General features: G+C 38.2%; 1 protein-coding gene across 2 annotated transcripts in view; it reads left to right on the plus strand.

Moving 5' to 3' along the window:
• The window catches only part of glcci1a (glucocorticoid induced 1a), a 287506-nt gene that overhangs the window by 233014 nt on the left and 28496 nt on the right, over window positions 1–25996 (plus strand). For both annotated transcript variants that reach the window (XM_039736251.1, XM_039736253.1), the window contains exon 6: window positions 12113–12323. In XM_039736251.1, coding sequence (XP_039592185.1) covers window positions 12113–12323 — 211 coding nt within the window. The remainder of the gene's footprint in view (window positions 1–12112; window positions 12324–25996) is intronic.

Genomic DNA, 25996 nt, shown 5'->3' on the forward strand with positions numbered 1-25996 from the left:
ATCCATTTTGGAATAAGGCTGTAACAAAACAAAATGTGGAAAAAGTGATGCGCTGTGAATACTTTCCAGATGCACTGTAGATATGCCTTAAGTGTGCCTGGTAGCAAAACATCTTGTGCCAAATGTCAATTGATTGATGGGGTAGTTGTGTTGTTTAGGCTAAGGGCCTATATTTTGGACATATGGGTAAAGTGTGATGCTGAGTTGTTAACTGGTCCCCCTTTTGTTGGTTTGTCAGCTAGACAAACTCAGGAAACCCAAATAGGTAGTGAAGATATCCTGCAATGAATTCAGCGTTCACTTCTTGAAGAACTTCTGTCTCATCATGGGATTGTTCTAGAATATGGAGTTTAAGTGAGGGAAGGTACAAGATCATGTGATTGAAAGGTGGTTGATGGCTGACATACAAAGAGGCTGCCAAAGCACTTGACAGTTATCAAAAATGATGAGGGAAAGACATCATGTAAAGAATATGGCCTTTTATGTAATGAAGGTTCTCTGAATTTGACTGAGATATACTGACAGGTTTGGTAGACATCAGCTTTGGAATTAACCTTGTAGATGCTACACAGGCTGGATGGGCATCCTGGCCAGGAGAGGGAGCAGACCTGGAAGGAAGGACTGAGAAGGGTGAATGGACTGTCCATTAAAAAAAGAAGAAGTTGCTGGAGGTTTTTTATTTTCCCAACACGCTAGATGGCAGCAGCCCAGGAGGTCGGTGCACAGTAAGAAGCCAGCAGGGTTTCTCTGCTGGACTACATATCAAGGGTCACTGGTGCAACGAGAGGGGGCTGTAGGGAGACAAGCTCCCTATTATGGACTTCCATGTGACCCGGAAGTGCTTTCATTGGGCAGTTGCCCTGGCACTGGAATTACTCCCAGGTCTGTAATAAAAGAGACCGCACTCCTTTATTCAAGCGAGTCAGAGCCGGGAAGTAGTGGAGCAACGCTTGACTGGAGGAGGGTATTGCGGTGGGGAGAAAAGAGAAACATTGTGAGAGGAAGACTTGTATTTGCTTGTGCTTGTGTCACATTTGGAGGTATTTAAAATAAAAGCCTTTGACTATTTGAACCCAGGACTGTACAAGTGTGTCACTGACGCCCTGGGTTTATCACAACCTCAATTAGATAAAGTTTTGGGAAGCATGGTGAAGCCATAAATAATGATTTTCAGGCCACCACAGAGAAGCTTTGGTAAACTATGGGCTAAGGAAAGGTTCATAGAAAGGCACTAGTCTTTTGTGAGTAAGGATAGCATATTTTGAACCCCTGTCTCACCAGGAAATCATTTACCTGAGTGCTGAAAAATATTCCCGCCAATAACCGAATCTCAATTCTGCTGCGGTGGTGCAGATTCCAGCCTGACAGTAGATGGAAAGTGGCCTTCCCTTTGATCTCTGTTGGGTTTTTCGAAGAATTGTAATACTTTTCCAGTATTGTCTATAAAAATTTTACAGGTTTAGAGAAAGCTTATGATCAGGGTATGTAGTTGTATAAGCTGCAAGAAGTTCTAGGTCCGACATTAAGTGTGTTGGCAGAGTAGGATTTGTGATCACTTTCTTGGTGTCAGGTTGAACATTTTTATGGTTGTTAAGTTATGTTTTATTTTTTACAGATTTAGTGTGAAGTATTATCAAAACATTGACCATATCGTATTTAACCAATAGCTAAAGATAATCAAAGTAAGCGGATAACACAAAACTTTGCTTCTTCATGCATTTATTTCATGTACATTTTGTGTATAAACTGCGTCATCCAATATTCAGTACTTTATTATATTGTTACACCGCATGTAGGTAAAAGACTTAAAACTGTATGGTTGTTGCAATTGCTGACCACCGTGTTACTGCCATATGCAATTTTTGCCTATTTCTTACCAGGCAATTAATTTTCTGCCATGACCTGTTCATTCCAGCTCCTGGAGTTTCAGTCTAGAATTTGATTAGCATGAATCGTCTTCTTAAGCAACCATTTTCTTGCAGAATTGCATGTACGTGTTTCATCACTGCCTTGGCACGTAGCATAGCTGTGCTTCACCTGGCAGATGCCATGACATTCAGATGCCAGATTCTCTGATGCAAAACAAAATGTGTGCTGTTTTAACTGACACAAGTCATGTTGATCATAAAACAGCAAAGAAGTTCCAAAATGTGCCATTAGGATAACTATGCCTGAGAATGAGTGTTAAGGTCTTACTGAGAAAAATATATTTTTTTTATTTACTAGAGGTAAGTAGAGGGGTAAGTAGAGGGGTGGGTGTGTAATGAGACATATACTTCCTCAGAAGTTATTTTTGTTCCCAGAGAATTCTGCTGTAGAAACCTTGAGGATCATCTGAGTACTGTACTTTAGAAAATTTAAAGATTTTATATACTGTATAAGTGTAATCTATTCTGATCTTGTAAGATGGCCTCGGTAAAATGTGTACCACATAAATAATTGTAATTGTAATGATTTAAAAAGTGCACTGCATGGAAAGTAAATGCAGATGAATTAGCAGAGACTTCATTTTGTATTATTAATGTCTGCACATTTTTTCTGCGAGTAGGTACCTGATAACAAAGAATGTGCATGAGAGCGCCTTTTGATGAATGGAATTGATGTCTAGTATTAGTCCTGCCTTGTGTGGCTTGTTGCTGGAATAGGCTACAGATGACCATGCAACCCCAAAGTGGATTAAGTGAATTTGATGATGGATGGAAGGAGAGTTGGGGTATGCTATAATTTACAAAGGATATATCAGTGTGATCATGAGTATCATAAAATAGGACCCTTTGAATTTTCTTGCCGCATCCCTCAAATTCCAAACGAAGCAACAATATAATTCAGCAAGGAATTTGTTAGCTATGTTATCTCAGAAATCAAGTGTACAGTTTAAAATCATGTTTAAGTGCTCTTTACTTCCCTGCCAAAAAAGAGTGGAGACCTATAATGTCAAAGTCTCTTCAAGCCAAATTTGGTTGCATTTTTTATATATTTAAACATAAACACATTTGCCCAGGATGTAAGACATTTAATTTGGTTTTGTAGCAAATTCAAATTTAATGTGTTTTAGCTCAAGTAATTGATGCACATTATTTATTTTGTTTTTTGTTGATGTTATTGCATACTTTAACATCCTGATTATAGGAATATGTATAATACATGAAAAGAGCAGTTGTTTTCATCCATCACATTTCATTTGTACTTTCTTGTTTTCTGAGTTGAGGAATATCTATTAGACATTTTAATCTTGACGCTATATAGCGCCTGACCTGACACAGATTGACACGGAGGCACATGTACAATAAAATAAACTATTTATTTTCTTCTCCTGTGACCCACAGGTAATACACAGTCCCAGCTCTAATCACACCAGTACAACAAGCACTTTCCTCTCCTAGGCACCACCACTTCTCCCAAGCAACCTTGTCATCCTCCACCCGACTCTAGCCACTGAGTGGTGGTTGCTGGCTCCTTTTATAGTTCACCTGGAAGTGCTCCTGGTGTTTGATCACCAAGTTCCGGCTGCACTTCCGGGTGTGATGAATCTGCTGCCCACATGGGCTCAGGAGTCCCAAACACAGCTCCCCCTTGGCGGTGCCTGCGGGACCCAACAGGGCTGCACTCAACTCCAATTCTCAGGGAGCTCTGTGGGAAACCGAGGCACTGCTCCACCCCAGGGGGGTGGCCATCTAGTGTCCAGGGGGAGGTATTGGACTGTCCAGGGCTGCTCCCCCTGAATATAGTGTGCAGGGGCTTCCTGGCTGGGCATGGACACTAGCTGCCTGCCACAACATATAAAGCTACAGGGCACTGTTATAGTTCAGGTCTGAATCAGACTGAGATTTCAGCTTAAATGAAGAATAAAAAACATTAATTTGAAACTACACTGAAGGCTTTTGTCTATTTTATATATAACCTATGATTTGTGTTGCGACCCCTTTGCCTAACTCCCTGTATGTGGACAACGCACATGTAGCCACATGGATTGAAGACATAAAAATAATGTAAAATCACTGCATCTTTAAGTAGGTATGGTGCTGTGAAAGCTTAGATATAATGCTTAATGCCCTCTTTGTTCCTTACACAAGCAATACTTATAAAACAATCCATCTATTTCCTTAATCTTATTATCCAGGGCAGGGTTGCAGTGTACCTGGAGCCTGTCCAAGTAATCAGTGGGTACAGGGCTAGAACAACACCTGGACAGGACACCAGGGTAAACAGCAATAAAAAAATAACTAAAATAGCACCGTGCTTAACTTAACTCACTTTTATAGGAAGCAAAACCAAGAATAATCCTGAATTTATGAGAAAATAACAGTCACTATTAAGAGAGAAGTTTCTAAAAAATAAGCACTGAAAAGATAAAAGGAATACTAGCGACAAGTCATCCCTGGTAGTAGAAAGTGTTGGATCTCTCTTCACTCTCAGACTTTTTTTTTTTTGTTTTTTTTAAAGGCAACATCCATAACTCCATTGAAATCCCCCAGTAAAATCCCATCTTTTGACTGTTATGTTAGGTTACATTGTGCTCTATGTGATATTCCATGTCTTTCTAATAATCTCTGCTGTTTTGTATTCTTTACTTTAACTTGAGTGGAGGACACTTTCTAATGTCTGTCTTTGTAGTCATGATAAATGAGTTCCAAGGTCAAGCATTTCAGGTGTATATTTTAATGTGTGAAATCTTATTTGTATCTTTTCTGGTCAAGTAGAAGCCATTGCAATTTACATTAATCAGAAATCCACAAGTGGAATAATTAAATTATAATAGATGTTTCCCACATAATTTCATGTCACATAATTTATTGCAATGTATTAGTTATTATTCTCATCTATTGCTGTTTCCTACCTTGCTCCCCAAGCCTTTGGGATAGGCACCAGGTTTCCGCTTGTTAGATAAAAATAAATAAATAATAATAAAAGGATCATTGATAAAATTACAAATCTTTTTTTTTTTTTTAACAATTGCATTTTATTGCACACTGTGCCAAAATATAATATGGTGATAATGTTTTTTTAGGAGCTGCACCCTAAAAATGGATCCTATATTCCAATAATACACTCTAAATAATTAAATTATTTACATACTGTTTAATAAAACAAAATGAAATTTGTACATCTTTAAGTTAATGAGTACCTGGAAATTCACCATATAGCCGTCTAAGGTGAACATTTTTTCCAAGCACCACATGATATTTTATGAGGCCACAATGGCATCGCAGAGTTTTCACACTTGACTACTGCAAGATCTTTTCAGATGTGGCCATCACTGGGCCACGAGCAAGAAAATAAAAACACTTTTTCAACTACTGAGATGCCCTGATACCATTCCTGCCCACCCTGACAAGGGAAACACCTAGCAGTGCTGTGGGATGTTTTTTGCCATCTTTAACCACACTCCTTTCTTTCACTCGCAGCCTTTTAAATCAACAGGGCTCTTCAATTGCTGTTTATGGGTTATCTGTGAACTTAAAAAGGTAAAAATGGGTCCTGAAGGCACAAAGGTGTGAAAACTGCCAGATTTCCATCCGCCATTCATTAAAAAAATAAAAATAACTTGCAGTATTTATGTATAACATACCGTGTGGTAGCAGCGTAGCACTGCATGGCTAATTCTACATGCAAGTTAGGCATGTGCCCAGCAGTGATCTCAAAACAAGCCTTGATGATGAGCCCTCCCAATCCCCTCATCTGAAAACACATAGCACTGGCTGTGAAATAATAGAAACTAAAGATTTATAATATTTACAAGGCATTGTCTTCTTGATGTTACGTCTGTACCATAACTACAAACAGTGGATTGAGCCAGTTTCACGCAACAACTTCATGGCATGGCCTCTGTGTGCCCCAAGTTTGGCACTCTGTGAGCTTAAGGATCTGTACTTAATTTATTTCTTGCTAGCTTGTGGCTGTTTGTTTTATTTTGTTTGTGGTATTCATTCCATCTGTGTCTTGTATTATTTGAGGCACGGTTGCATAGTGGTTAATATTGCTGCCTCACAGCTCAGATAACATATTTCGCCACCATAATCAGTCCTGCATAGTTGGCAGACTTTCCCTTGCCCTCAGGGACACTTAACAGGCCATTGCACCATTATAATCCATTTAAAACTAGTTCAGTTCCTCCTTCCTGATCGACTTTAATGCACTGTGCAGAGTCCAGTGACATTCACAAACATTTCTGTGATTTCGCTGAACTTGAGGCAAAGCGAATTCAACGGGAATTCTCTCATCATTATTAATGAGAATATCAAAAGAAACATAAAAATAGACAAAGATTAATGTCATTGAAATGTGGAACAATAGCTGGGGTAGTTGCCTTCACAGTCACAAGGATCTGGGTTTGACTCCCTGCCTTTTCAATGTCTATGTGGAGTTTGCATATTCTTCCTGGATGTATGTTGGGGTTTTCTCTAGAAAAATAGGTTTTCCTTCCACATCCTAAAGATGTGCATTTTAGGTTAATTAGCAGTTCTAAATGTGGATCTGTGTGTCTGCATGTGCCCCATCATGGAATGGCGCCATAAACAGCTTTGGGCCTAATGCTGCTGGGTTTGCCACACCCTGCTACTCCGAAATGAAAGTAAGCAGGTATGAGAATGTTTCGTTAATTTGTGAAGTATGACACGAATATCCTGGGTTCGATTCCTGACTCTGTCATTATCTGTTTGGAGTCAGAGTTTGTATGTTCTCCACGTAACTGCATGACTTTTGATGTGCACTTTAGCTTCCTCTGAAATCTCAAAGATATACTGTATATGTTAAATTAAGTGGTGACTCTAAATTGGCCTTGATTAACTAAGTGTGGATACTTGCTATGCTGAACAGACACTCAATCCAGGTTTGATTCATTCCTTGTAGTCAGTGCTGAGCAAAATCGTGAAGTTCTGCTTAAAATGTTTTGCAGCTTACAAACTGAAGATATTAAGTTGCTGTTAAGCATAATATTATTTGCTCTTCATATATAACTCTGATGCCTTGAAAATTGTACGTCATTTGAAATCTCCAAATCCACATTTTGTTGTGAGCTCTTCTTTTTGCATATTTTACATTAATATCTCCCATATTGTCAGTGCCCCACACCATATAATTTCCTGCCAATGAAAGATGAAGAGCTTCAATGAACACATTGCAAAGTTTGCTCTTAAACCTGACAATATGATGAACAGCATAATATGGAACAGCAAATGGCTTTTTCATACTCTGACACTTGGGTCATTTTGAAATTGTTCAAAGACTTGATATGATTTAAATGAAAAATTGGTTTTGATCATTATTGCCAGCTGCAAATATATATTTCTCTCTTTCATCTTGCAACGTAGCACTTTAAAGGGAGGCTTAAAAAAAATCTAGAAATGTCTACTTCTACTACAACTGGCTTTTGTAAGAAATAGCAAGAGATGTAGTGGTACTTCTAAAGAACTTTAGAATCCATTATTAAAGGTAAGGGTGCTAGGATATGCTCTGGCCCATATGACCGTGAACTGGATTAATTTGGTTTGATGATGGATATTGTTAAATTGTATTTAGGTACTGAAGATGATAATGAGCACTGTGCACCAATACATTAGCTATAAAATGTATTCACCCCTACCAAAGTTTTCATATTTTATTATTATACAACACTGAATGCCAGTAGATTTAATATGGCCTTTCTGACACTAATCAACAGAAAAAAAGACTCTTTAATGTCAAAGGGAAAACAGATCTCGGCATAGTGGTCCTAAATCAATTACAAATATAAAACACCAGATAATTGATCACAAAAGTATTGCCCCCCTTCATCTCAATAATTAGTAGTTGCAACTTTGGTAGCCTTACGTCTGTGTATGCAGGACTCTGTCATTCTTGCATATCTGGATACTGCAGTTTTCCTCCATTCTTCTTTGCAAAACTGCTCAAGCTCTGTCAGTTGAATTGGAATTGTGAGAGAACAGCCTTCTTCAAGTCCAGCAACACATTCTCAATTGATTGAAATCTAGACTCTGACATGGCCACTTCATGATATTAACATAGTTGCTTTTAAGCCATTCCTGTGTAACTTTTGGAAGTGGCAACACACTATCAGTGCATGCTGCCATCCTCCTCCTCCTCCTCCTCCTTTTTCTGAGTAGCTTTAACTTTATGGTTGAAGTTGTCTTTCTTGCTGGAAAACAAATCTTCTTCCAAAGTGCAGGTTTGTTCGCTACAGTACAAACACTGCTTTTAGTGTGATGGCCAAAAAGCTCAGGCTTGCTCTCCTCGGACCATAGAACCTTATTTCATGAACTTTACAGTTTCCCAAGTGCCTTCTGGCAAACTCTCTGGGCATTTTCTTTTTTAACAATGACTTTTTCTTTTCTGCCGTCCGATAAAGCTGCAGCTGGTGAAGCACCCAGGCAACAGTTATTTTATGCACAGTCCTTCCCATCCAAGTCACTGTAGCTTGTAGCTCCTTCAGCTTCATTTAATGTGTCTCTTAGGGGCCTTCCCACCTGTTTTGCTGTTTTTTTTTCTTTTTAAACAATCATTTGACTTTCCTGGGCAACCTGCTTCAACAACAACAACATTTATTTATATAGCACATTTTCATACAAATGATGTAGCTCAAAGTGCTTTACATAAGGAAGAAAGAGAAAAAAGACAAAATAAATAAGAAAATAGAATTAGGGAATGCTAATTAACATAGAGTAAAAGTAAGGTCCGATGGCCAGGGAGGACAGAAAAAAACAAAACAAAATTTCCAGACAGCTGGAGAAAAAAATTAAATCTGCAGGGGTTCCTAGGCCACGAGACCGCCCAGCCCACTCTAGGCATTCTACCTAACATAAATGACCTCAATCAGTCCTCGTGGTATTCAGGGTTCACATGGAAGAACTTGATGATGATGGTCATGTGGACTTCTGGCCTTTAATCCATCAGTGTAGGGACATCACGGTGCTTTGATCAGGCGGTGGTGGCGCACATCGCCACCACAGAAAACCGGAAAAAGAACAGAAGAGAAAGTAGGGGTTAGTATGGATTATGGCGCCACCAGCAATGAATGATATTGATAATTAAATACATATACGGAGCATCAGGATTAAACTAAAATGAAGCTATGAAAAAGCCGTGTTGAAATAATGAGTTTTTAGCCATTTTTTATTGTGCTCCACTGTATTAGCCTGGTGAATTTCTATCGGTAAGCTATTCCAGATTTTAGGTGCATAACAGCAGAAGGCTGCCTTACCACTTCTTTTAAGTTTAGTTCTCAGAATAATAAGCAGACACTCATTTGCTTCAGGCAGATTTGCAGCTGACCATAATGTTTTCATTTCTTAATGATTGATTTAACTGGACTCCAAGGGATATTCAGTGGCTTGGATATTTTCTTCTATCCAACCCATGACTTTTGCTTTTCAAACATCTTTTCACTAAGTTGCTTGGAGTGTTCTTTTGTCATTATTGTGTAGGTTAGGCCATGATGCTGACTCACCAAAACATGGACTTTCAGATAAGGAGTATTTACACTACAATCAATTAAAACCCCTTTGAGGGCAAGCAGTTGATCTCTGTTGAACTAATTATGTGACTACTTGTATAACAAATTAGCTGCACCAATGATGATTAAGGTGTGTGAAATTCATGGGTGAATACTTAATGCAATCCATTTTTTTCCATTTCATATTTGTAATTAATTTTGAGCACTTTGCAGAGACTTGATTTCACTCTGACATTAAAGAGTCTTTTTTTTTGTTGATCACTGTCAAGTTAAATCCACTGTGATTCAATGTTAATAACATTTGAAAACCTCTAAAGCAGTGAATACTTCTTATAGGCACAGTATGTAGCTGGTTTCCATTTATCCTGTGTCCTGATAACTTTGAGGATGAGATTAATAGCAATACATTTTATTTATATAGCGCCTTTCCCGTGCTCAAAGGGCTTAGATGCTGTATTCTGAAAAGTGAGCTAGTTGTCACAAATTACCACCATGGTCAGAATCTGGGGCTGTTCGATATGTTTCTACTAGAATGCTTACACTGCTATTTTAGCAATTTGTTTCCTGCTTTCTTTTGTTTTGATGTAAAAGGAATTGAATATTGATGCCGTCTTCAAGCACAGTGGAGATAGTCATTTTATATCACGCGCATGGAGGACAGAGATTCTTTGTCGGAATTTTGTCACTGCCTAGCAGGGGATGACACTGCTGTCAAACCAGTGTTTTGTTTGGCAAGAAAAACTTTAGGGGAGTTTAAATGTGGGTCTCTACGCTTTCTCAGCTGATCAAGGGTAACATCTGTCCAAGGAAAAGAAAAAGAGAATTGATTAAGAAAATAATATCCAATGAGAAAAATGTCGTTTTGTGTTTCCAGTACCTAGAAAAGCAAGAAAAACACACCACAAAAAGAATAATGGAAAAAGTCAAAGTAAACTCTAGGAGGGAGTTAAAACATCGAAAGAAAAAGGAACAAAAAGAACATCTAACTGCTAAACAGGGAATTTGTTTGCTTATAGCAGGCATGCGTGGGTGTTTGAAACATGGGAAACTTAGTTATGTGAAGAAAAGGGAAACTAATTGGGGTGAAAGGCAGAGAAACCCAAGAATGTGGAGCAGAAGACGAGAGCCCCTTTGAATCCAGCAAGGGAGATTAGAGCTGCTGCTCAGTATGGGGATAAAGGAGCATTAGAAACAACTTGCAGCATTTATGTTTTCTGATGATGTGGCTACGTCCCTGGCCAGTTTATATGAAACAGGATTGGTTCTCCATGTTACTAAGAATGTCTAGCTTAAAAAATATATATACACATATTCAGACACAAAAATTGTATATAAACTGGATATATACACACACATACAGTATATATATGTATAGTATTTGTCCGTTGCTTCTCCCTTTTTACCATTATGCATTATTTGCCCAATCTATATATATATATATATATATATATATATATATATATATATATATATATATATATATATATATATATATATATATATATACACATACATACAGTATATATGTAAAAGTCAAAGTGTGTGTGTGTGTGTGTGTGTATGTATGTAGGCTATGTTCCAGCATCACTTCTGAAAGGCTGGAGCGATTTTCATGAGGTTTGGTACACATGTTTCTCATTGGTCAACTAAAAATACTGTTGGGTAAAATCACCCTAACCCACCCCCTTCTGGGTAGGGTGGGGGGTGATCTTGCGGTCTTGTATGCATGTTATGATCCAGTTGACACATGGAACGACCACCAGAGGGCGAACAGGAGGTGACTGCCAGCATTCTGTATGTTTGAGCACCACCACGCCCCTGTTGCTTTTGAGTTAGCCGGTTTCGAAAAGATAACAAACATACAAGACCGCAAGGCAAGCACATTAGTGAGTCTTCATTGTTTGTTAATTTATTTTTATTTTTAAAGTTGTTGGTTTTTTAAATTATATTTTTCTGAAACAATTAGGAAAAAAAAAGAAACACTTTATTCTTCTTCCGGGCAACGCTGGGTATTTCAGCTAGTGAATGATAATTTGAGATGAATAGATTTCCTGGGTTTTGACCTTGTTTCAGAAATTGGCAATGGATGTAGTGTTTACTGTAGGTTACTTAACCTCTTCTACTGAAAATAAACTAGCAGTAGTTGTTATTATTATTTTGTTGTTGTTTTTTTATTTTACTGGTCAACTAGATTTCAACATCAGTTAAGGCATTAATATGTACTTAATGTTTTGTGCATAAGAGAATTCTGTCCTGTTGTTCCACAAACAAAATAACTGAATAATGTGTAAGTGACAGCCATTCAGTCAGAGATACTGTAATAAAAGTAGAATTATATCATTTGCAAACTCATGAGTACTAATTGCAAAAAACAGAAATGCAATACTCTCTCACAAACTTTTTGAGGAGCAGCAGTAAAGCAGTTAGATAAAAGTTTAAAATCAAATACAAAAATAATATGAAAAGAATAAATATTTATTATGCTAAATATGAGACATCCTGATCCAAAAATATAATTTTTTAACAACAGTCGCTGTAAATGCTATCTGTGAAAAAAAGGAAAGTTTTCTTGTTCTTTCTGTTTAGCAGTAACAATGTAGTTCTTAACCTGACTGAAAGCTGCGATTTCTCTTTGAAGTATTTTTTTACTCTGTTTCATTTCAGCCACTGGATGTGCCTGATGGCCGCAGAGCACCATTCCCTCCTCACTGTCGCAGCAGCAGTACACGCAGCATTGACACCCAGACACCTTCAGTTCAGGAGAGGAGCAGTAGCTGTAGTAGCCATTCACCTTGTGCTTCCCCCTTTTGTCCCCCTGGATCTCAGGATGGAAGCCCCTGTTCTGCAGAGGACCTTCTGTATGATCGAGATAAAGGTAAGGCCACCATGTGTGTTGTGGTGTACATTTCCAAAACAGTCAAACCTAAACATGTTTCTCAATAATTTTACTGTGTCGTTTAAACAGGTTAGTCACTGGTAGGTTTAAGATGGCTGAAACTGTCTTAGTGGCCTAGAGGCCTAATATATATCATTATGCCTTACTCTGCACAATCTCAGTAGACTACCAGTTTAGAAAATTTCATTCAGGATGCTGCAGAAGTAACACTTTAGGTTAGGGTTTAGTCCAGCAGTAGTAATAGACATACCATGATATTTGAATCATCATAACACTTTCCTTGAGCCACTGAAATGTACAGTAGCGTTTATAAATCATTATTTACTTCTCACATTTTCCAAACCTAATTAATCCAATTGAAGCTTTCAGAAGACTGTAGCCTTTTCTAGTAGCCCCTAGAGCAATGAGTGGGCTAGATCTAGATGTTGTGTAAGCGTATCATAGGACATATCATACAGAGCCAAGTTAGTCACCAGTCCACCTCAGATGGAGATCTGATCTGTCGTAGGTATTATATGTATGCCAAGTATAGTTTTATAGTCTTCTAGTCCCAGGTTCACCCCTTCTGTGCACGTTACCACTAAAATAAGACACTATGTGTGCTATGACAATATAGGTGTTGAATTAAATAGAAAGAAATATATCCAACTGGAGGTATATGCATGGGAAAATGGTTTATAGAGGGCATTTAGCCAGCATAAATTAAATTTGTGACACGGTTACAAGTTTTAAATTTCCTAGGGCATAATCTAGATAAGGGGTGCCCACACTTTTAAAATGACCAGGTGAAATGATCTACCTACATTAAAAATATATATATATATATATATATATATATATATATATATATATATATATATATATATATATATATATATATATATATATATATATATATATATATATATATATATATATATATATATATATATATATATATATATATATATATATATATATATATATATATATATATATATATACATATATATATATATATATATACATACACATAGCATTCGAAGTCTGAATCACAATCTGATTGTATGGGTGGTTACCTACCACGTAATGCTGGTGGTTGGTCTGTGATTCTGCAAACATCCGCCACGGGTGCCCTCTCAGTTGCGAGAAGCAGATCATAGAATGTTACATAGTTAACTGTCAAATAATGCAAAGAGTACGCGACAAGTGTTTCACCCTATTTTGGGCTCATCAGGTGTACACACTCCACTGCACCCCTCATCTAGGATCGAACCTCGGACGTCAGACAAACGCACTTCGATTACGACATTGTGAAAAAAAAAACATCTTCCAATTCCACATCCAGCCCATACCCTCCCCAAACAATTTTTTTTTAAATCCCTTCTTTAGTCGATATAAATTGGAAGGCTAACTAGATCACAGCCAGAGTTTTACAGTAGCTCGCGCGTTTCATCGTGCGTGCGGGACGACCAGTGTGTTAGAAGAAAAGAGATCTCAAACTGGCCTGTATGTCAATCAAATGGAAAATGCCATAGGGAGGATATATGATAGACTAACGTTTTGAATGCAACGCGATCTACCTGCACTACCTTTGCAATCTACTGGTCGATCGCGATCGACACATTGGGCACCCCTGATCTAGATTAATAATATGCCACTTCAAGTGCATAAGAACCATAAATGTAAAGAAACTAGCCATTGTTTTAGCGTGTTAGATTTTTCACAAATGTGTCAGTGAGTTCACTTTTTTAAGGTAAGGTCATTATACTCACTAATAATGACTCCAAAGAGAGTTGACATATTGCATGTAGATTGGCACATGCAAGTAAAATTTCACTGTACTTTTACATGTCAAAGTCAAAAGTCAAAGTCAAAGTGAACTTTATTGTCATCTCAACCATATACAAGTATACAGATAGACGAAATTGCGAAGCTCAGGGTCCACAGTGTAACAACATGATGTGCAAATAGTAAATTAAAAATAGAATAAAAATTTTAAAATTTATAATTAAAACACAAACAAACAAGACAAGACATTGTGCAAAGATAGGACAAACAAGTAGCAGCAATATTGATGTGTAAGATATGTAATATAATAAGTAAATAAATAATAAATAATAGATATAGATAATACAGAAATTATCAGTGTATGATAATAGTTGTTTAAGACGTGTGTAAACAATGACAGGTCAGAATGTTTCATAAATCCTTAGAGGTCAGTATGAGATTTTCAGTTCTTTGCAGGATAGTGGTTTTCATGTATAAAAGTTCTGTTTTGTAGAGGAGGTTGAGGCCGTGTGGAAGGTCCCAGGGGGCAGCCTGGTGTTAAGGAGTCTAACAGCTTGGGGGTAAAAACTCTCCTGCAGCCTCGCAGATTTGGCTTTGACCTTATCAAAACAATGTTTTTAAAATCTGCGTCATTTTCACTTTATTTCTTTATATGTCTTGAAGTAAACACGTAATAGATACCTGGTTGTTGTATGCATTGTCCTTTGCTTTTAGCAGTAACACATATTTTAATAGGTTACATGTGCAAAAGAATTATGCATTATTATGAAAAGTCATTATGCGTGGAGTCATTAAGCAGTAGAGTGAGCCAGTGGTTAGCATTGCCCCAGAAGCCTCACTTCTGTAAAGTTCTGGACTTCAATCCCAGCATTCGAAAGTTTTGCATGTTTCCTTGTACCTCTCAAAGACATTCAGGCATGATGAATTGTCAATTATAATCTGCAAAGGTCTTTGTGAGTGAGCTTTGGGATGGACTAGTACCCTGCCCATTTGCTCCCGAGTTCTGCCCAGGGCTGGGACAATCCAGGTTCCCAAGATCCTCAACTGGATAAATGGATTAGAAAATGAATAAAGCAATAAGCAATGTTTTTCTCTAAACAGCTCTTTGAATCTAGTGGCGGTTAGTGTAGCTACTGATGATTTAGGTACAGTATATGCTGTTTCTCCAGATAACATGCTGTGTTGATGCTTGGTTTGTCACTTTCATTAAAATATTTTTTTTCTATATTATTTTTTGTCTCTTTTTTTGACAAATAGTAATTTTTGGTTCCTGCCTTCTGCCCAACACTGCCAGCTGTTTTGAAGCTCCTTTAGCTTTGAAGTAGATTAAGTTGATTTGAAAACAAAAAAAAAAACAGTAATATTTTTATAGCAAGTAGCCATTTTTTCAGGTCCATTATGTGATGAGACAGCTATTTTAGTGTTTTAAAGCCAGTGGAGAGTTGCATTCAAACACAGACATTCTTCCAATAAATTATTTACAAAACATGGTGTTCAGGTTCTCACCATATTCTTTTAAGCAATGCCAGTTGTTATTCACCTTTCTTTCATTTTAATCATCTTTATAACTTTACCAATCACAAGAGTGAGGTGCTTCAGAACTCTGGATACATCTACTTCCCACATCTACAGTATAAGTAAAGGGGTTTCACAGGTCATAGTGTTGATGACATTGCAAAGCCTATTGAGGCAGATACTTGAAATTATAGTGTGAGCCACTATAGCCACTCAAACCATTCATTTAGTGGCCACCAAATTAGAGGTTATTTATTTAAAAAAATGAAAAGAAAAGGGCATTCAAAATTCAGTGTTTTATGCAAAAAATAAAAGAAGTTTAGTGCTGTAGTGATGGTATGATTTTTTTCCAGTGATCCCACATTTTGAAAAGCCAACCTTGAAGATTTTTTAACTGCACTTAAAATACAGGACAGTACCATGTGGACCGTGCACAATCTCAACTTGTTTTGTGTGGAAATGTGAGGCTTATGCTCCTGGTGAAGCTTGATGCCAGCACACTTCCAGCCTGAACTTCATTTATATGCTTGATTTATTAAGTCCTTCCTGTAGGCCAGGATATAATTATAAAATGGACATAGGAATTTGTGTATGTGTGTGTTTTTACTTATTTACTTACTTATTTCTTCCCTTTTTCCTTACTCTGCACTGTGCCTCTTTTTAAGCTGAGGGGTCTTTTTAATTTGGTGATACTCTACAGCTTTCACTATTTGGGTTTATTTGAGTTAGTGAAAAGGTTTTTCAACTTGGAGTTCCATTTATTATTGCTGGGGAGAAGTGTGGAAATTCAGCTGTTCTTTTTCTTCATTAAGGAGTGTCACTGCATATTTTTACTGATTTCCTCCAATTTGTCCCTCATACTGATGATATAATTGCTTCTCTTTCTATTTAATCAACTGCCTCAACCCTAGCCTTTATGTCACTGTAAGCTCGCACATTGTGTAACCATATAGTTAATGCTGAATTCCACATCCTGCTTTGGTTTGTAAATATAAAGAGATAACTGTTGCTACTTTTCTACAAATTCTAGGCCTTAATCCTGCTATTTGGAAACAATTTGTTCATTCTCACCTCCATATCCTCTTCACTTTAATCTAGGAGATTTTATATTGTCTGTGTTAACAGACTATTGGTTAACCAAACAGTTTACCTACATTGTCTATGTAAAGCACTTAGATTTATTTCAAAACTTGTACTTCAATCTCTGTATATAGTGCATTTAATTTCTCCTTAAGCATCTACTATATAGTACCTAATATTAGTTCTAATCCACTGTAGGGCAGCATGGTCCATCACCAGTGTAAATTCCCGCCCCAATAGGTAGTACCTTAACTGCGTGATAGCCCATTTGATCGCTAAGGTTTCTCGCTCCACCGTGGCATACCTGGTCTCCCAGTCCAGCAGTTTCCGGCTGAGGTACATAATGGGGTGTTCAGCACCATCAATGCATTGGCTCAACACGGCACCTAATCCTGTGCTTGATGCATCGGTCTGGAGTATGAAAGGAAAAGAAAAATCAGGAGATTTCAAAACAGGTGCTGACATAAGGGCCAATTTGAAGTCACTGAATGCAGTATCAGCCAGATCATCCCATACCACTTTTAAGGGTGCTCGTTTCTTTGTCAAGTTAGATAAGGGCGATGCAATCTCAGAGAAACGAAGTGCAAAACGGCGATAGTAGCCCTCTAAACCCAGAAATGCTTGTAATTCTCTCTTAGTCACCAGACGGGGCCAGTTTATGATGACCTCAATTTTGGAGCATTGTGGTTTAAGAGTGCCCGCACCCACCAGATGGCTTAAATATTTGGCTTCCTTTAATCCAAAGAAACATTTCTTAGGACTAATGCGAAGTCCAGCGCGTGCTAGTGTGGAGAGCACCGTTTTGACCTGCCATACATGTTCCTCCCATGTGCCAGAATAAATGACAATGTCATCTAGATAGGCTTCACTAAATGAATTGTGGGGCCGTAGTAGTGTATCTACCAGATGCTGGAAGGTTGTTGGTGCCCCATGCAAACCATAAGGGAGAACAGTGTATTGCCAATGTCCATTTGGAGCACTAAAAGCGTTTTTTTCTTTAGCGGAGGCCGTTAAAGGAACTTGCCAATACCCTTTAGTCATATCGAGTGTAGTTAGGAATTGAGCATTACCAAGCCGATCAAGTAGATCATCCACTCAAGGCATGGGATACGCATCAAATTTAGAGACCTGATTAAGTCGTCGGAAATCATTGCAAAACCTCCACGATCCATCAGGCATAGGAACAAAGACAATTGGACTATACCAGGAGCTATAACTTTCTTCAATAACCCCTAATTCTAGCATTCATCTAATTTCCAACTCCAATTCATCTAATTTCTAGGCTCCTCCAGGAGCCTATAGGGTCTTTCTCTGACAATTATTCCCGGGTCAGTGATGATGTCATGTTCAATCAGTGCAGTCCATCCAGGTAACTTGTTCACTACCTCAGGTATTGACAGGATAGCCATCTCTAGGTCCTGTTTTTGTTCCGGGGTTAAATCAGATCCGAAATTAAGACAAGACCTTGACATGAAAAGGGAGCGAGGCTGGGAGGAGAAGGGATCAATTTCCCTGTCCTTCCACGGCTTCAGCAAATTAATATGATATACTCGCTCACTCGGTCGACGATTTGGTTCTTTTACCAAATAATCTACAAGTCCTTTTCTTTCCTTAATTTGTAAGGGCCTTGCCAATGTGCCAATAATTTGGAATGGGAGCTAGGAACGAGCACCATTACACAATCACCTGGGACAAATTCCCGAATGGTAGTGTTTCTATTGTAATAACAAGACTGCGCTGTTTGAACTTTTTCTACATTTTTTCCAATCTATCGCGTAATGGAGTGATATATTCAAGTATATTTGAGGTAGGAAGGACCTCCTCTTCCGTACCTTCCTTCAAAATATCCAATAGGCCATGGGGTTGTCTTCCATACAGTAATTCAAATGAAGAAAAACCTGTAGAGGCCTATGGGACTTCCTGATAGGTAAACAATATGAGGGAAAGTAACTGATCCCAGTTTCTCCCATCCTTGTTAACTACTTTTTGTAACATCTGTTTTAACGTTTGATTAAATCGTTCTACCAACCCTTCTGTCTGTGGATGATAGACCGATGTTTTCAAAGGTTTTATCTTGAGTAATTTAGCCAACTCCCTGAATGTCTCAAAAGTGAAGGGAATCCCTTAATCCGTAAGAACCTCTTTGGGGGATCCCTACACGAGCAAATATCCCTACTAATTCCCGTGTGATGTTTATAGAAGTAGCTGAGCGCAGGGGAACAGCTTCTGGAAATTGAGTAGCATAATCTACTAGAGCTAAAATATATTTATAGTCTCTCAATGAGGGTTCTAACAGTCCTAAGAGGTCGATACCGACTCGTTCAAAGGGTATATCAATAAGGGTAAGAGGGACAAGAGGAGCACAGTCCCTCCTAGGAATCTGACGTAGTTGGCATTCAGGACAAGAAGTGCAAAATCGTCGGACCTCCTCATTTATCCCTGGCCAATAAAATCAGAGCTTAATCCTCTCTAGTGTTTTTTCAGAGCCTAAATGGGCTCCCAGAAGTTGGGCATGTGCTAGTTCACATACTTGTCACCAATAAGTACGTGGTACTAGGAGCAATGTCCTCACTTCACCACCCGTGCTCTGCCACTCAATATAAGAGTTCATTTTTTATTACAAAGAATGGCATCGGTGGCATGGTATCAAGGGATGTATGACCCTCTGTTGACACTATTGCATTCCTTGCAAACTTTAAGGAACCATCGTTCCATTGTTCTCTTTTAAAGGAGGATGGGGTAATTAAAAATTGGACAGATAAATTTTAAATAGGGTCTCTGATGACCTCAATGGGAGGAGCTTCTGCCACCATGTCCTTTACGTTAACTGTACTAGCTCCCGCAAAGGACGATGGCACATCAACTCCATCGCACTGAGTACCTATATGGGTCCTAGTGACCGCTGTACACAGTGTGGAGGCAGTCGCAGTAGATGAACTCTCCATTATTAAGCCCAAATTTTTTTCAGGAGCAGTTGTGTTTGTACCGCAGTTAATTTTCTTCCAGTCTCTCCCTAATATGACTGGAAATGGGGCATCCGGTAGTACTGCCCTAGTTAATTTTTTCATTACATGATGTACCGTAACCACACAATTTTATAATACAGGATGTCAACCATGAATACACCTGAGGCTAGTTTTTATTCTAAGCCATTGTCATGGTAAAACATATTGAGAAATAATAATGGAAATGTTGCTCCCAGAATCAAATATTGCTCTTACCTTCACGCCATTTACAATAACTGCACCTGTATAAGGAAGAGACAAAGGGATAATCACAATGGTACAGTACCTTTCTCCCTTAACCAGCGAGCAGTCCTTCAGCTCATTGGTGCAGGTTGGGGACAGATGACCAAGCTCCCCACACTTGAAACAGCGTGGAAGACCAAAATGCTTGTCCCTTTGACGGACGGCAGGCTCGAGAGCTTGTCAAGAGGGCTCATGGGCTGCCCCATTTGCCTGTTGGGTACAGCGAGAGGACCGATCTGATCACTCTTATTTACAAGCCGCCCAGTGACGTTCCACGACCTTGATCAAGGTGTCCATATTCTCAAAATTTTGTTTCCGGATCTGCTGGGTGATGTTTTCAGGGAGGGCATGAACAAAGGTTTTGCATGCCAATAGCTCAGCCATCTTGTGGGAGTTATTAGTATCGGGCCATAGCCAATGACACACTTTACTTCACGCCTCAAACGCCTGTGTTCGTAAAGGTCGTTCGGGATCAAATTGCCACTCCCTCTATTCTCTTGCCTGCTGTTCCGGAGAGATCCTGTAGCGTTTAAACACCTCAGTTTTTAAAACGTCATAGTTTGCGGCCTGCTCTTCAGTTAAATCAGAATAGGCCTTTTGCACTATGCCCTTCAGGTAGGGAGTCAGTAGGTACGTCCATTCGGACCTCGGCCATTCGCTTCGTCTAGCAGTATGCTTAAAAATCAAACAATAGGATTCAGTATCATCCCCCTCAGTTAAATACGTAAGCTGAGTGGGTAATGAACGAGTGGCCTCTGTCCGAACCGTTGCTCCAGCACAAGCCTCGGATTCGGCAAGCTGGATCTGTGTCTCACCCATCTGTACCTTTAAGGTACATAGTTTGGCCATAGTAGTGGAAAGAACAGTGTTCAGGTCCTGTTCTTTAGTCATTTTGAACAAAAAAAATCCTAGCCCTTCACAAAAACTAAGTTTTGGGGATTGTCCCCGTATATTGTCCAGCGGACAAAAATAAAGCAAAGAAAATGGTTACAGTGATCAAAAGTACTTGTAATTCGTAACAGTTGATAGTTTACATGAAACAAAATGGTGTTTATATACAGCAGTAAAATGGAGGGCAGGAAGTGGTTGGCAGGAGATGACGTCAAAAACAGGAGACAGAGGCGACGTCATTTAACGGAACCAGAATTGATGTCATGAATGGACACTGGAAGTGACGTCTTGGTGGCCATTTTGGAACCCAGAATTGAAGTGTTTACTTTTCTTAGGTTTTCCTGTTGGGAGATTATATATATATATACATACACAGTAGAACCTCGGGTCATGGCCCTAATTCGCTCCAAAATTCTGGTCACAACCCGATTTGGTTGCGACCCCGAAGTAATTTCCCCCATAAGTTTGTATGTAAATATAATTAGTCTGTTCCAGACCATACGAACTGTATGTAAATATATTTTTTTAAAGATTTTTAAGCACAAAAATTGTTACTTATACCATAGAATGCACAGTGTAATAGTAAAATAAATGTAAAAACATTGAATAACACTGAGAAAACCTTGAACAGAGAAAACTAACATTGCAAGAGTTCACGCGCCTTACGAACCGCTCACTGTAAAAACTTTTTTTTGAGTTTTAGGCACAGGGAAAAAATGAACATTTGAAAAATCCTTAATTTATACAAAAACTAACCATAAACAACCAAGAAAACTAACCTTGCATGAGTCGAGTTCTGGCATGAAGGAAGCTGGGTGGAGAGGAGATTACAATTTTGAGGTAAAGTCCCTCTGCGCGATACACGTATGACCGAGAACAATGTACTGTACAGGGAGAGGCTGAAAACGTGCGGAAATCATCGGCACATATGAACCGGAAGGGAAACTGGCTTGTTCGTCAGCCGAGTGTGTGGTCGTGAACAGATGCAAAAGTTTGGCAAACTTTTTGGTCCTAACCCAATTTGTACGTGTTCTGAGATGTTTGTGACCCGAGGTTCCACAGTATATATACAGTACACACACACACACACACACAAACACAGTATACATAATACCACAATGGAGATTCCTTTCAGAAAAATCAGGCCTATGTAGTTGGGCATACTAAACTACCTGGGTTCTTAGCCATTGCTGCCCTTGGAAAATTAATGTTTTTCTATATGCTGTTGAGTCTTTTTGGCAACACTTCTAGGCTTCACGATCCAAACTTACAAATAACAAGCACAACTTCAGGGCTTCCTGGACATAAGTAAACACAGTTTAAATGTCTGTCAACTGCAGGAAGGCCAAAGATGGAGTAAATGGCCAAACTTTTATCTCCTGTAAAATGTAAGACAGAGGCAGACCAACAATGATCAAAAACATTTAAGATCATATCTTTAAAACCTTTTATTTTGTACAATATTTTTGTCATTGCTGTTAAAAAAATATCTATTGAGATTAGCAAAATGCAATTTTCAGCAAACTGCTCAACAGTGTTCTAGCATTTCCGAATTGTAATAGGAGGGCCAAATTTGATCACATTCAGTTGATCCATTCACAGGCTGTATGCATCCGTAACCAACACACATTTACTGGAAAGCATTCTGGAAACATTCACAGTGTGATCAGAGATTTAAATTCATCCAAATGTCAAAGTCAAAATTTCAACCGTAGTACTTTACTTTCTCCTGTACTACATACGGAGAAAGGGACATTTTTATAATGCAAGACATTTTGCCTGTAGTGTTCTTCCTAAAGACCCTTTGGTGCCAAATCTAATGGCACGAACAAACCTTGGACAAGGCTCCATTTTAACAATGGCCATGTTAATTCGCTCCAGACCAACAGAAATTTCCTGTCAATGTAACAGAGATTATTTTTGGTTGAAAAGGAAAGCAGACTACCTAGAGAGAACCTAAATGGAAAAGTCAAGGGTGGTGGAGAGGAGCTGTATCATTACAGAAAGAGACTGGGATTTGATTCTAGCTCATTCTTTTGATAAACTTCATTGAACTATTCTGATAAACATTTTAGTAGGTTATTTTAAGAACTGAAGGATGTTAATTTTTCCATTGTTTCAGAAACAGTTTCATCCCAAGAACTTTAAACACAGTCAAATCAGTCCATCAAGTGCTCCTTGTAGAACTGTTTGTACAATTACCTCACTGTAAACTTGCACTTCAGTTATAATATTGCACAACCTGTGCCACTTTATAAAGCGTGTATTTACGTATGATGACGATAACATTTTTAATATGAAAAGCAGCAAAATATGTTGATTATATTATACAGATAAAACTAACTTCATTTAAATAATCTGTATTGTTAATAGTTAAACATGTGAGGACACGGTGCAACAGCGCTAGCTAGTTCACAGATTGATCCTGATTGATTGCTGTATGCTGGAAGGATAGATGGATAGAATAATTAAACACGTACTACGAAGATATTTCAATGTTCCTTAAAAGTTTTGAAGAATCATCGTTGTAAGCTTACAGATGGCTTAATGTCTATTACAGAGCTGATTGTGTGGCGATTGGGTATTTGGAGAAAGAAAAGTAAGGACAAGAATTAGAGGTTAGTACGTTTGAAAGAGACAATACCGCTACCATGCTTTAATAACATGCTTTTATTCCTATCATCATGAAAAAGATATCACGTGTACATCTCAGTATTTAAATTATTCAGACAGCTGTAATACCACGAATGTAATGGATTCTGTGTCCTGTCGGAGGAAGAGAAAGCCGGTTTAAGAACCACGTAGTGATTCACACACAGAGCACAAAGATCAAATACAAAACAAAGCATTTAATGTGCGACTTTAGTTACAATGGGATTTGAGAAATTAGTAACTTAATCGATTTTAAGATGAAGTTTATGATGTTCTACTTTAATGACAAAATAAACTATGTGATTACAGTGGAAATTTCAAGATTAAAGTTGACATTTCCTGCTTTTTTCCCCACTGTGTGCCTATTTTTTTTTCCCTCTGTACCCTAATAAGCTTTCATACAACACTCAGACATTGGGCTATGGCTCGCCTTTTCACGGCGATTTGAATATGTGACAACTTCTTTTTTTATTTCGGGAACTGTGCAACTTTGTGGACTTGAGCTTTCGAGTTTCTCCGCCACTCTGTCACTCAATCAACTTCCTTTTGTTGTTTATATCCCTGTTTAAACCAACAAATAGTATGTTTTTCCTTTGCCTCCATTTGGTATTCGCTGAAATTCTTATATTTTCCCCTGTGCTTTTCCCATTGTCTTTTCACAGAAGGCTGAGCTTAAGGGCTATTTATATTGATTTGCATATTCATAGAGGCGTAATTCTGGGAGGAGTTGGGGCGGGGCAGAAGGCACGTGCACGAGCGTTAGTTTTCTCGCTGACCGGGATTTATGTAGCGGAAGAACGTGGAAGTTGGAGTACGCATAGATTCCTGCATCTGGATTTTTCTGTGCGTAAGCACATTTCGGCTTTTGTGCTTACGTCATGTTACAGTGCGAATTCTACGCACAGCGTTATACATGAGGCCCCTGGTCACCTAGTTATAGGCTGTTTTGTGTAAAAATTGTTTTTCATACTCTCAGTTTTGAATGTAACTTAATGTTAGTAGTTTGGCAAAAGGGAGCAAATGTGCTTGCGGTGGACAATGAGTACTAGAATTCTGTTCTGGAGGTTCTGCACAGTACTGCCTTGTGGGACATAGCATGGATATCTGCTCAGGGTAGTACAGTTGAGAGTATAATTTTGTATTCATTCAAACCAATCTACTGTCTTAGGAAGCCGCCTTGTCACATCTTGCAGCAGATATATTTTGTGTGTATCTGTACATGACGAAGCACAGTATTTAACAAAACTGAATACACCCCTGGTCAGTATAATTTAGGGAAGTTTAATTAGGAGAATCATGAAGCCATTGTGCTCTGTACGCAAGAATTCCAAGGCTAATTATCATCAATTATCTCAACTGTGTGTGTGTGTTTTTTTTTTCTAATTATTGATTGCACTTAGTTAACCATGTGTACACCATGTAGCTGAATAAAATATTAATTACTTTGCAACAACTTGTTTTTTGCATCAGTTACAGGATTTGCATTGCACTTAAGTTGAAGTCTTTTACAACACACGTTAATTAATCAAAAGAAGAAAAAAAATGAGCAGTACAGCAAATTTAATAAAAAGTAAGATGATAACACTGATAACCAATTTTATCAGAATTTAAAACCTAAGTTAAAAAGAATCGAAAGCTCATTTTATGTTTTACTTCACGTACATGGGTAACAAAAAAGCACCTTTTGACTAACTTGTGTGATTTGCTTCAGACATTTCATAAACTTTTTTTTCTTGATGCGTTCATGTCATTCTCTGTTGTAAAATGTTAAATGTCAGTACATTATCCAAATTGACACATACATTTGTTGCAGTTCAGTGAATCAGCCTCTTTCATTCAAATATGGCTAATACTCCAACAAAAATAGATGGTGACAACAAATCAAATAACCAAGAGGCCTTTGGAATACAGCAACACTCAAAAAACAGTTGAGAGACAGTTAAAAAGGCATCATCTTCTGATTAGTGTTTATTGCTTTATTTACAAGTCCCTCCATATGAGCCCATGTTCTGCAGTTCACTTGATAAAACAGTCTGTTCCTCATTTAAAGTGTTGCCAGTCTATAAAGAGAAAGTAAATCAAATGAAAAACTGCAGTCACGGGACTTCTCTTAGTCGAGAATGTAAGAAATCAGCTTCACAGTAAACACATTACAGAGGAAAAGTAAAGTTTGAGCCACTTAGGTTTTGGCTGCATAAGTAAGTTGTACAGTACTTTTCATTTGAAAGAGCTTGTGAAGTTGGGGAACTTGATTAAAAACACCCAGTTATTTTCTACCAAAGTATTTTTACTTCATGTTTCTCTCAAAACTGAAGATTTCATTGCTATTGCTTGAACTAAAAAAAAACCTAAATGTTGCTAAAGACTTCACTTTGGCTCCTTGTCAGGATAACCTGGATCAGGTCAGACGCTGCACAATTTGCAGAGCAGGTGAACACAGTGGAGCAAACATTTACATTGTCGCATTCTCAGACATTCATCAATTATTTTTTCCCT

This window comes from Polypterus senegalus, chromosome 15, assembly GCF_016835505.1.
Source record: "Polypterus senegalus isolate Bchr_013 chromosome 15, ASM1683550v1, whole genome shotgun sequence".
Taxonomy (NCBI): domain Eukaryota; kingdom Metazoa; phylum Chordata; class Cladistia; order Polypteriformes; family Polypteridae; genus Polypterus; species Polypterus senegalus.